Source organism: Perna viridis, chromosome 7 (genome assembly GCF_037379345.1).
Source record: "Perna viridis isolate PV_CMFRI_1.1 ecotype Kerala chromosome 7, ASM3737934v1, whole genome shotgun sequence".
Taxonomy (NCBI): domain Eukaryota; kingdom Metazoa; phylum Mollusca; class Bivalvia; order Mytilida; family Mytilidae; genus Perna; species Perna viridis.
This window is the reverse complement of record NC_142451.1, coordinates 27,797,495-27,810,706: the sequence shown is the minus strand read 5'-3', so window position 1 is coordinate 27,810,706 and position 13,212 is coordinate 27,797,495. Positions and strand designations below refer to the sequence as shown.

At 32.4% G+C, this 13,212-nt stretch overlaps 1 protein-coding gene across 1 annotated transcript in view; it reads right to left on the bottom strand.

Moving 5' to 3' along the window:
• Positions 1-1,601: 1,601 nt before the first annotated feature.
• The window catches only part of LOC148612122 (uncharacterized), a 31,009-nt gene continuing 19,398 nt past the window's right edge, over positions 1,602-13,212 (bottom strand). Inside the window, exons 12-18 of the mRNA XM_088593252.1 lie at positions 13,087-13,182; positions 11,927-12,062; positions 9,373-9,553; positions 8,946-9,115; positions 6,878-7,054; positions 5,706-5,766; positions 1,602-4,139 (exon numbers count right to left, since the gene is read on the bottom strand). Of these exons, the coding sequence (XP_088449378.1) occupies positions 3,119-4,139; positions 5,706-5,766; positions 6,878-7,054; positions 8,946-9,115; positions 9,373-9,553; positions 11,927-12,062; positions 13,087-13,182 (1,842 nt within the window). The 3' untranslated portion in view covers positions 1,602-3,118. The remainder of the gene's footprint in view (positions 4,140-5,705; positions 5,767-6,877; positions 7,055-8,945; positions 9,116-9,372; positions 9,554-11,926; positions 12,063-13,086; positions 13,183-13,212) is intronic.

Sequence of the window (13,212 nt, the reverse complement as noted above, 5' to 3'; positions counted from 1 at the left end):
TAAAATTAACAGGAGAGTGGCAAATACACGTAGTGTTCTACTAGTACATGTACAACAGATAAATAATTGTACGAATCATAACATTGCTTGTTGGATTATACTAAGAATGTCTCCACTCCACCCCAACTACTTCTGTAGAGCTGAGAAACATAGTACAAGCCATCATACAAAAGCAATATATCAAATATCTAAGCATTCTCTCCAATAGACGCTGAGAAATTGGTTACAGAAATGTGTAACAGATGGACAGACTGACATGGTGATTATAATATAGCCCCACTCTATGAGTGGAAGTATTTTTTTTTTCTGTAATGGGTAAAAACTACAAAACATTTTGCACTTTAAATATCTAAAAAATTGCATGAAATTGAAACTGCATGCATTACTTGCATGTTAATTATTAATTTAAGGAAATAGACCTATGGTAAGGGACATAACTCTTGCAAATCATTGGAACATTTGTATTCACCATTTTATATCAATCTCATGTAAGGATCAAAGTAACAAACTGGTTCAATACAGTTTCAAAGGAAAGCTTGAAAGACTTTGGTGAAATTGAATATGATACAAACATATCACTGATTTCAAGAGTTATGTCCCTTACCCTAGGTCTACCTCCTAAAATATCAAATCATGTTCAATTTCTAACTATTTATGAATCTATTTGTATCTCATCATTCCAGGTTTACACAGAAAATGAAAGAATATTACAAATATACATGAATACTACCATAAAAACAGTATTGTTGAACAAAGATGACAGGTATCCTATAATTATGGCACTTCCTAAATTTCTATCAAACAAATGTGCAAAATAAAAACTTCAAAAATACACAAGTTTTACATACACTAGCCGTTTTGGAATTCATGGAAAGTAATTAAAGACATGCATAGACCTGTAATTAAAGAGATTATTTAATTATAGTTTCAACAGGAACATATCCAGTGGTTACAGAAAGAGCAATCAAGGGAACCAAGGTTATAGCAGTAATCAAAAGAATGTAATCCAGGGACCAGACATGGAAAACAGACATTCACAACAAAGAACATAAAGTAACTAAAATCATACATACAAGGTAACAAAAGTAAATGAGCAACTCGGACTCCACTAAAAACTGGGAGCATGGACCAGGTGCACCGGTAGGGTAAGCAATAAATACAATAAATCAGTGACAGATCCAGGGAGGGTGAAGGGGTTTAACACCCTTCCTTTCTATTGGAAAATTTGTCTTTTTCATGTGTAAAAATATCCTAGCAACCCCCTTTATCTGTTGAATCCTGGTTGGCACCCTTCCTTTCCAAAGTGTCTGGATCCACCCCTGATAAATGATATGACAAAAATGATATATAAACAAATTGGATCAGATTGCACAATTCACTAATACAAAGTATCTAATATATACACAAAGTAAAAAACAGTAACAATTCAAACAAAATTATCATTAAATATAAACAATGTGAAGAATTATAGAGTGATATAGAACATACAGATTGGGTATGATCCATATTTCATATTCCAGAACATGCAAATTGGGTTTGATCCATATTTCATATTCCAGAACATACAGATTGGGTATGATCCATATTTCATATTCTCTGTCTTGTTTTTTTTTTTTTTTTTTTTTTCATATCGGGGAGCAAATATTTGATTTTTATGGGTGAACTGTTACAATTTTGTCCTAAACATGTATGGTCAGTCACATCTCTTTTTTTAAAAACCTTTGTTTTACAACATATTGCTTATGCCAGAATCTGCCTCTTATTATATCTGATGAAACTGTTGTATCTGTCCCTTAAAAAATCTTGAAATAATGCACAACTATACTTGCGTACCTTAGGAGAAGGAGCGATGAAGGGTATTATTGGCCTAAAATAAAACTGAAAATAAATCATTCAGTACTGACTGATTTAATTTTGAATTTGGGGACTTATATCCATCACAAATAAGAAAAAATTAAGATTTCTGATAATTCTTGCATAGAAAGGACAAAAAAATTGAAATTTACCGATATTCAGATATCCTGTCAAATTTTGTACTTTTTTGGTAACTTTCTGTTCATTCTATTGGTAAGGAAATAGTGTCCACACCCAAGAAATAAAGTAATATTTAATAAATATATTCATCATTAAATATAACCTATGTAAAAATATAAAATTGTTTCTTAGGTGTGGACATAGTTTTCTGGATGTAAATATGTTAAAAAAAACAAAATTTACAATTCTCAGCAGTTTTTGTTAAATAAATTAAAATTGTGGCACATTGTTACAACATATTATTTTTCCTCATATTTATATATTTTACTATGTTAAGAACAACTATTATGTTATCATGACGAAGTTGATATTTTTAGGCTATATTCATAGCTTAATGCCCTAACATATTTCTTGAAATTATGTTCAGTAGTTTTTGACAAGATGCTTCAGTCATATACAGCAGCTGAACCAATCTGTGCGACAAAAATTGCGATCCGTCAGTTTCTGATCTGTTCGATCCATCAAACCAATCAATTAAACCTATGATCGCATCATGTGACCACAGAGCGATCAATATATTATACGGATTACATAGCTTTCTTTATAAATTTTAAACATATTTACATAATGCAATAGATTTAAATATCAATTTATACATTTATTAATATTTGTTCTATATTTAACAAGACCATTCGTCATTTTACATACCAAAACTGCAATCAGTTTGGTCACCGGTCATTGGTTAACGATCCATCAGTGATCAATCAGTCATCGGTCATCAATCCGTCAAATCACTGCATGGATCAGTTCAGGGACAGTACCTCTGGATACTAACTTCTTAGGGGGCATAATTTTCACAAAATACAATAGATAAAAATTTTCCAGTTATATAAACATCTGCATATTGTGTATTTATCCACGTTTAAAAGGATTTGAGATGACAAAAAGAGGACTAACAGATGGATGAACATGTCAAAAATATAGTCATTTCCACAAACTCTGTTGTTTGGGTATAATGAAATTAAATATAAGCTCCCTCAGAATAAAAACATTTCAATGACAATTTCATATTCAATTTTTTTTTTTTAAACAGATATTAATAATTGATAATAGTTCAAACAACAATAACCAATCATAAAATTGTTTAACTGTTTGTACTCATAAGTTCATTAAGGACATTGTAAAGTGTTCCAAAATTCTGAGCTTGCTCTGGATCAGTTACCATCTGTTGTAACTGCTCTGACAAGTTATTTGCATTTGAATCCAGATTAAAATGGCTTGAATCAATTATAAATTCCTCATCAGCATTGACTTCTATTTGGCTTTCTGTAAGAACTTCAACTTCCTGTGGCTCAAAATTGGTTGAGTAATTCATGGGGGCAAAGGTCATCTGTGGTTGACTGTCACCAGGGTATGATTCTGCCAATGTCCTTGCTAAGTTAGATATTTCCATTTGTGTTAGTTCTTTTTGAACTGAATTGAGATCAATTTGGTTATTCATGCTGACATTTCCATCAACATGTGCAGCGTTATTTTTTTCCATAATTTTCTTCCTCAAATCTTCAAGTTGTCCAGGATTGCGTAGAAGATTTGTCAGTGTAGGATGTTGTTCAGGAAGATTTATAGGTTGTGGTGACTGGTTGAAAGCAAGGTTACCGCTTTGTGCAGGATTGAAACTAGTATTTGTTGCTGTGGCAAAACCATTCTGGTTACCTGCCAACATGGGGCTATTTTGACTGATTTCATCAAGAACCACAACAGGAATTGAAGCCTCTTGCTCTGGGGACAGATCCTGAGTTTCATCAATGGAGCTTTGTGGGCTGGCACAATTCATTCCATTTGAAACTGTGCTTAAAGGACTTGAAGCATTGTAAGACACTCCAGTGTATCGTAGATCATTTAAGATAGGATTTTCAGGCGACATTATGTTGTACGATGAAGCAGGACTCGGCTCATGTGACATTGGCATGGACTCGTTACTATTTCTTTCATATACAACAGAAAATGAAGAGGCAGGACTCAGCTGATCGAACTTGTCCAACATAGCAGTTTCAGAAATTAGTTGGTCAGAAGTTTCACTCATGCTCTGTCTAGACCTTTTAGCTGTAGGGTATTCACTACAATTGGGTTCTACCTTGGGTTTTGAATCTTCTGAGCTAAATTCCCTACAAAAGAGAAAAATGTTTAACTATACATACTAATCATACATGTAAAACTAAAAGAAAACTAAATGCATTGGTGCGCTATGTATACCCATTTCATACAGCATCTAAAATAGCTCATAAGGTCCGCCCAATCTATATAAAGCCACATACTGTATTTAATAAAGAGCTTTACGAAAGGCACCATCTTGAGCTCTCTGTTCACTTGGGGCAAGTGTGGAAACATTATGAGTTTTTGACATATTTAAGCATAGGGACTTGGGAGTTCATTTTGGACACAACAACTGGGTTGGTCACATTTTCGCCCAGCATTTTAAATCAAATTAAAGGTAAAAAAATGTGTTAGAGTTGTAATTATGTAAAAAAAAAAAAAAAGGCAGTCAGGGATTTTCATAAGGAATCAATTTAAAAAAAAATTCAAAGCTGGACCCAAAAAAGGACAAAAGTAGGGTGATACCATTACATGATGACCAACGAAATTTTCTGTGGTCATATAAAAATCATTCCATTCCTTTAACAAAATTTAGAAAAATAGATAGAATGACAGAGGAACAGGCAAGGTATCCAGATGATAAATATACAACAATGTATGTATATTTTTTAACTTTTGAAATTTTCATGCACCATATACACCATATATACATTGTTGTACCTCCTAAAATAGCACAAAGATGTGACAAATCTAAAAAATGGAGAATTAGTAAAGATCCCTGTACAACCAAAAAATGTAATTAGCAACTTGGGAAGCACTGTGAAAATATCATTGTTCATGGGGTACCAATTTTCATGGTTTATGTGGGTAGGCCAAACCACAGAATTTGGTTCCCAATGAAACAGAGATTTCCATTGAAGTGTATACTGAAAACCTCAAAACCACAAATTCAAGAGTCCATAAACTTGTGTTTCTTCCCTAATCCATGAAAATTGGTATCCACGAATGAAAGTACTTTCACAGTAAATTACTTTACCCTAAAATGAGTCTAGCAGGCTATCATACTTCATTTACTGAAATAAGGCAAGAAAAACCTAAGTCTGTTTAAGGAGGAAGACCTAGGGTAAGGGACTCCAATCTTACAAATCAATGCAATGTTTGTTCTGAGCATTTTACATAAATATCGTGTAAGCATCAAATTAACTTGGACTAATTTCATTCTGTTTCAAATGAAAGCTTGATAGGCTTTGGTGAAATTGTATATGATACAAACGTATCCCTGATTTCAAGAGTTATGTCCCTTACCCTATGTCTACCTCCTTAAGGTTGCATTGGATAGGGTAGGTAGGTAAAATAATTCTATTTTTATAAAATTATTTTATAAAGATAGTTATGGGAGGATTCCTTGATTTTAATAGTGCCCAACTAAAAAAAATATAGTTCAGCAGCATTGAAAAAAAAATAAAATGTGCTAAGGTAGGCCAAAAAATGAGAAGGTAGAATAACCTTAAAAACAGAGAAGTATTTTATTTTCTCTGGCCAAAACTAAGTTTTAACAGATGATCCATGTAAGTTGTTCATTATCAAAAACATGGATCATCTGTTAAAACTTAGCATATATTATAACAGTTACTCACTTGACTATGAAAAACAGCCTCTCTTCAAACTCCAAATACTCAGTTGTCTTGTTTTTAAAACCTGTAAATATTGTTTAAATTTATATTAAGAGAAATAACAAACTGAAAACTTCTTCTTTAGACATTTAAATGCATACTGTTTAGATATACATGATCAGTAGTATGAGGATTTCCTCATCGTTCATTGAACACCAATGGGTGGACATGGGCTGACATTTTCATAACAAATTACATAAATTGGATTAATGTTTATAATGTAGTGATGTTCCATATTTTTTTAGTGTTCAAGTTGAATTAATTTCATTCTAAAAACTAGAAAAACTCTCAACAACGCCAGTTAACTTGATATACCCTCACTCCCCCATTTGATACAAATATAGCATGCACCTTTTGACTTCTAAATTCATTTGGATCAAAATCTCAAAGAGAAGGTGAACAATGTAAGAAAGGTTTGTGTAAGTTTTATAAAAATTCCATTTAGTGGGATATAAATAAAAAAAAAACACCAGATGGAGTATACATTTCACAGTTGATTCTTTACTGTTATGTCTGTAATTGTACAAATTTCTTTGTAGAGACAAGATACTGTCGAAATAGCTTCCAAGTCATAGTTTTTTCACCCATTTTGATATCATTACTACAGACTTCTTACAGTTGTTTATCACAATTTGACTGATCAATATGAAGTTTCCATTTCGCAGGTGACTTCCAATCTTACTAAATTGTGACCTATCAAACTTGACAAATATGGGATTTCCGTCACATGCAATATGTTGTGTGATTCTGGTACAGCGGTACATGCCTAATCTTCTAGAGCACTTAATATATAATATGACACCTTTTTCTTAGAGCAGGGTGGCTAATACATGTACTAATACCACTAAAGAAGCTTACTACAATAAAACCTGTCTAAACCACACCCTGAATAAACCTTGAACCTGTGGAAAGCAGACAGTCCAATTAAATCAATCTAAAAGTATTTTAACCTAGGTAAACAAAACACCTGTCTAAACAAAACCCTGAATAAAACATAAACCTGTGGAAAGCAGATACCATCCAATTAAATCAATCTAAATGTATTTTAACCTAGGTAAACCAAACAATAAACAAAATCTATAGTCCACATGGGGTTCTCTTTAGACAGGTTTCACTGTTCTGAACATATTACTTACTTGGTTGGTAATTAGCTGTGAAGACATCATCTCTGGTCTTATTTCCTGCCAACACACACTTAAGCTGAGCTTCACAGTCATTTTCCTTTATTCTTATAGATCTTATCTGCCTTGCCAAATCTTTACTCTTTAATTTGTCTGCATTGAAGGGTTTCGCATGTCCTACAGTAATTTGACCTGTAGAAATTAAAGTATAAATATTTTGATTTGAAATATCAGAGATGATTTTACGAGGTCAACAAACAAAGCCGAAATTGGTAATATGGAAAGTAAATATACAGTAAAAGAGAATTGTCATGGTAAAATCCGGAATTGAAATAGCAGAAATCTGCTAAAAAAACGGAAGAAAATCATGTCTGAATATGATAAAAATAGGGCATTAATGGAATATTAAGTGATAACTTGTCATATATCAATTGGTGAAAAAATAGGATGGCCAATGTTCAAAATGGCTTATCTCAAAAATAGCAATTTTGATTTTGCTGAAAATTTAACTTGACCTGTATGTTATGGTACTCAACAAGTGTGCATAGTTTCAAAAGTATTCCTAGATCATTTCTCACGAAGTAATCATCTGGAAACCATTGGGGGACAGACAGACGGACAGTCAGAAAAGCAACTTTTCAAAGGGCATCACATAAAATCTTGTTACTTCTGGTGGCAGAAAAAAGAAACACTACTGTTGATTGGAGCAGACAAAATTTTAATAGACTGATATTGAAAAACAACGTAAAGAAACTAGAAAAATTCTAAGCAATGATCACTAACATGATACCCCACTCCCCTATTTGCTAACATGTACCTTTTAATCTCCATTTTATTCAGATTAAAATCTAAAATAGGAAGTACACAATAAGAATATCAAATAAAGATTTTGTGAGTTTCATCAAATTCATCAAATTTTCAATGAAGGCAGACCAAAAACACCATGTGACCTGCAGCTGCTTTTAAAAAGATGGGACCATCCAGTCAAAACGACTTTTACTTTTATCTGTGGCAACATCCCTTCAGCACCTGCGTATGGAGTATTCATATCACAACTCATATGTTATGCCAGAGCTTGCCGAAACTACAGACTTTTTGTATCCTGCTAGAAGTCTAACAAATAGGCTTCTGAAAACTTGCTACAAGATTGAAGTCATCACTACAGAATTTTTATGGATCGTTATGGTGTATCCATCTGCGCCATGAAAACTAATTTATTCAACGGGTCATAGTTTCGTCTGAATATAGCTGAAATATTGCTGCTCGGACGTTAAACCCCAACAAACAAACAAAAGTTTTCCGTACTATACGTCGATGTGGAGTATAATTCGAATTGCTTAATTTTGACCAAAATCGACAAAAAAATCTTAGATAAGCTGAGGGTCCGAAGTGTATATATATATATCATACGTGTCAACAGAGATTCAGCTGAGCGGTTTGTTTTCAACAGCATATTATTCCAGCGATGTTACTAAGTATAAGATTTCTGAATTAAATAAATATGTATGTATAAATGCGTTTTTGTTAAAGAGTACTTTTCTCCGCAAGTTCAATTATTTTTATTGAATAGCATTTCAATGGCTCTGAAGCCATAGATCATCAGGAGTATGATATCATAAACATGTTAAACGTGCAGCCATGTGTGAAATAAGCGGGAAATTCGTTTGATGAATTGGTCATCATTATGAGCGGTAATTTGTAAACAATATTACTTGGTATTATGAAATACAATAAAAAAATAATTGTTATTTGCAAATTTGGTTGCAATTTGCAATTTAGATATCAACTTAACTGAATTATAATTTGAGCCACGTGCGAATGTGTTAAGACATACCATAAATGGGTATAAATTTGCATATTAAAGGACGGATAACTCCAAAATACTCGATTATGTTTCCCAAGTTAAAAAAAAATAATAATAAGTCAAGGCTGACACTTTGCTGAAAAAAAATATTAACTTATAGTCCGGAAAATATGTTATTGTAGAAAAGTTCTTAAAAAAGAGAGTTGGTTATGAGAGATTTTCCGATTATTCAGGGTTCAATTTACATAAGTTTCACTGTAAAAATAAATCCAGCCTTACCTGCAGCTGTGTAAACAAAGGAAACTGATATTGCACCACACATATTTTGTCCCTGACCATCAGTTATGATATTATTGGAAAATCTTAATAGGAAAGTGTGGGGTTTGAATGGCTTTATATTCTTCAGTTTTTCTTCAGAATCCTCCTTGGATGAAAATCCATCAATTACCCTGAAAAGTAGAATTCTAATTTTAGCACAAGTCTCTGTCAAAATCAGGCAGTAACCTGATCCATTTATGACGAGAGTTATCCCCTAACCTGCTCAATTAAATTATGCCTCATTTTCCAAAAAGACATTACAAACCTAGTATTTACTTCTGATTGCCATTGAAATGGCAAGGATTTTTTTTTAAGTTACTTTCTCTTCTTTTAATCATTCTCTTCATACAATTATGAAAAATTTAATTGGCATTAGTATGAAACCTACCCATCTACCCAATATTCTTTGAGGTGGTTGTTAGTCAGATTGTATACAGCCAAGACCCACATCCAAAATGTGGCAGACTTATTTTTGGCCTCCTTGGATTCCTTCACATCCATCATTTTGTCAAGGCAGAACTTCCTGAACTGAATTTCTGTCTGTTGGTTGATGTTGGAACATGGGATAGCTAAAAATAGTATCATAAACTGATGTTAAAAAAAGTATCATAAACTGATGCTAAGCTTTTGAAAGTTAGAATTAATAGTTCAAAGTCCACTTTTCACGAAAAGTCAAAGTTATGGTCCCAAGTCATTTTTCACTACACTTAATTAAGAGGGAGACATTCATTGCCTTTTCTTTTTCAACAGTTTCATTGTCCTAAAAAGTGCTTTTATTATTGTTAACACATCTGATTGAGAATCTAATGAAACATTAAACAACGCCCTGCCATATTGTGGAGCAATAACTATGCACATAAAACATCAAAAAAAACATTTAAAGGGGGTGGCAAAATTTAAGTACAGTAGAACTACAGAAACAGAAAAAAAGTTGCTCTCAAATTCAAACTGATCTGTATTCTACAGTACTATACAATTGTGCAAAGTTTGAATAAGTCTTCCTTTTGTTTACTCACGTTATCTGAAAATTACAAAAAGGTGGGTGACAAATGTTCAAAGCAGTGTAATTTGAAAAGTCCAAACAAGATTGTGCATAAAATCAAAGTTATTGTGTACATAACAGTAATAAAGAATTTTGTAATGTTTAAAAGAGTCAAGTTAAAAAAAAATTAAACCACCATAAAATAATAGCTTTGAGGAGTGCAGCATGATATGAACATGTTAACTCTGCTTTGAGGAGTGCAGCATGATATGAACATGTTAACTCTGTTACTTGGGGTAAGTGTGGATACAATATCAGTTTTTGACACACCTAGGCATAAGAGCTTGCATTTCATTATGGGCAAAATACTGAAAGAAAGAGTTTCACAGAGAGCAACATGATACAATAGCACTATGTTGAACTCTGTTCACTTGGGGCAAGTATGGACACAAAATTAGTTTTTGCCAAACTTAAACAATTAATTATGGACACAACAGTATAGCACAAAATTTGAAATTCAATTTTTTTTTTTTTTTTTTTTTATTGCTTGGCCCGCCCCTTGTAACTTAAACCATGAAAAATATCTAAAATCTGATTAAAGAAACAAAAAACAGGCAGGGATTTTCATGAAGAATCTAAGAAAAACAAAGTTTCAAAATCAAACCAAAATTTAAAGAGTTGATTTTTTTAGGCATGGCTCAATTTTGTACCCCTTTAACTCAAAAACAGTTGCAGATAAATCTACCCAACAAAACAATTCTTAAAAACAGAATTTTAGAAAGAACACACTGACAACAGAATCATCAAAATTGAGCTAACAATAAATTTTTTCTATAAATTCTAATGATAATATTTATTTTTCCCTTTTTAACCCCTAATTTTAAAAGGGGGCAGGGCAAAAATTTCCAAAAAACTAAAAGGTCCTTCTCCATGTCCTTTAAAAACTATATGTTAAAATTTCAAAAAGATCTGATTAGTTTTACTCAAGTTATCACAACTAAATGAAATTTAAGAAATGACAAAAACAATGATGATGAAAGTGTGATACCACTAAAAACAATCAAAGAAAGCCTTATAGGAGATACAAATATAAAGAATCTGTGATATACAGATAAACAGACAGATACAAACAACAAAGTTCCTGGAGACGAGGGACAAGAACTTTGAAGAAAGGAGTTGTAAAGGTTAACACCAATACAGTCACTTGTGAAAGCTGCTGACAGTATACCAGTGGTCCTTTTCACAAAAAATCATAAGTGTAAAATTAGTTGTAAGTTATGACGTCACAATACTTTGATTTACTATGACATCATAACTTACGACTAATTTTACACTTATAATTTTTTGTGATAAGGACCACTTATTTTTCAACATAACACCAATACTGACATTTGTGAAAGTAAGCTGCAGACAGTATATCAGAGGTTTAAACATAAATATCAAGAAACTTACTGCAAGCTGCTAAAAAGTGTTTACCAAAAAAGGAAATAAAGACATATTGGATTGTAAAACCTACTTAACAATTTCAATGTACACCGTATTTTTAACTGTTAAAATGCATACCCAATTGTGTTTTTATGTGAACATGGCTGATTGTGTCTTGTAAAATGTAGACAAAATATGGAAAATTTTCATATATAATAAAAAAAAAAAATGCTATGATATTTTACATGTTTGAGATTGAAATGGCCTATACTTAACGTAGATTAAGAAAAAATAGGGTAAATATGTACACAGCCAGGGGATATTTTGTTTCTTTACAAGCCTTCAACTATTTAAGAAGAGTTTTTAAGTTTCTCACATACTATTAGGTATTGTGGTACATTTTGTAATACCTGCTTCTTTCATTTTTCCTCATAAAGGGTTATTTATTTTTTTCTGAAAATAAATTTTGGATACAACCCTCAGTATTTTTCTCATTTTAAATGTACCTGCACACAAATTTATAACTCATATTTACCTGAAAGTCTTGATGCTAAGTGAATTAACTCATCACTTCTAAGGTCACGTCCACCTAGCATTTTAAACTTCTGATTCAACATGGCCGACACTGTTGACCATGGCAACTGGGTTGGGGTTTGCAAGGGAAACTGCATCTGTAACAACAATGAAATGCACCTATCATAAAGAGCTGTGAATGTGTATAAGACAAATGGAAAATGGGACTGTAAATACTTCACAGAGTGATAGAGGACTAGGTCCTCATAATAGTTATGAAGTGAATTTAACTTTTGACCTTAGAAGCACTGAGAGCCTAATTTCAGTCTGAAAGGAAGTCAACCTGCAATATCAAGGGTAATACAAAGTAAGTATCTGTTTTAGTTTGATATCTTTAACAATATTAAATGATTATAGCTCTTGTCTTACATTTTTGTTTAATTATGAGGAAAATAAATCCTAATTGTAAAACTGTAAAAAGCATTAACTTCATCCTATTCAGGTTACACCTGCCTCATATTACCCAAGCTTGCAAAACAAAATATGCAAAAATGTAAGCATTGGACGATCATAAGCTTGCTTCATACATGTCGACATAAAATGCTAAATACTTCAATAAAAGTTTGCTTCAAATCAATAGAAGGATATATCAGATATATGGACAGCTCTTGAAATAACATAAAATGGCTTTAGTTTAGTTTATTACTGGATTTATTTTTAGAAATAGTTGTCTTCTTTATCAGACCAACATGGTGCTGATTTATTTTTCACATTTACTAGTGGTAAATTGAGAGCTGGTGGAGGGAATATTCACTCCCCAACTCCTGAAAATTGGAAAAAATTATATTTTAGAATGAAGTCATGATTTTCACCAAAAAAAAAGCCCTAATTTTTTTTTAGCCTTGCCCTGCTCAGCAATTGAATACTAGTATGTTTACAACCCCCTGACCTGAAATCTTGGATTCCGTCCCCTGTTGACTTTATATTTACTGTAATAGCAGGGATGATTTTACGAGATCAACAAACAAAGCAGAAATTCGCAAATCGGAAGTAAATATATGGTAAAAAACAGAATCATTACAGTAAAATCCTGATTTAAAATAGCAGAATTCCTCTAAAAGAAAAGGAAAAAAAATCATCCCTGTAATAGACATCCTCCAACCTTTCTTTTACTGTCCTTACCACGTCTTCAACACTGAAGCACTGCCACAACAATGATCCATGGGCATTAGAACCTTGACTGGCTCCTGTAGTAATGATCAGTGGCAGAGATAGGGTCTGAAAAGATCATACAAAAGTAATATCTAC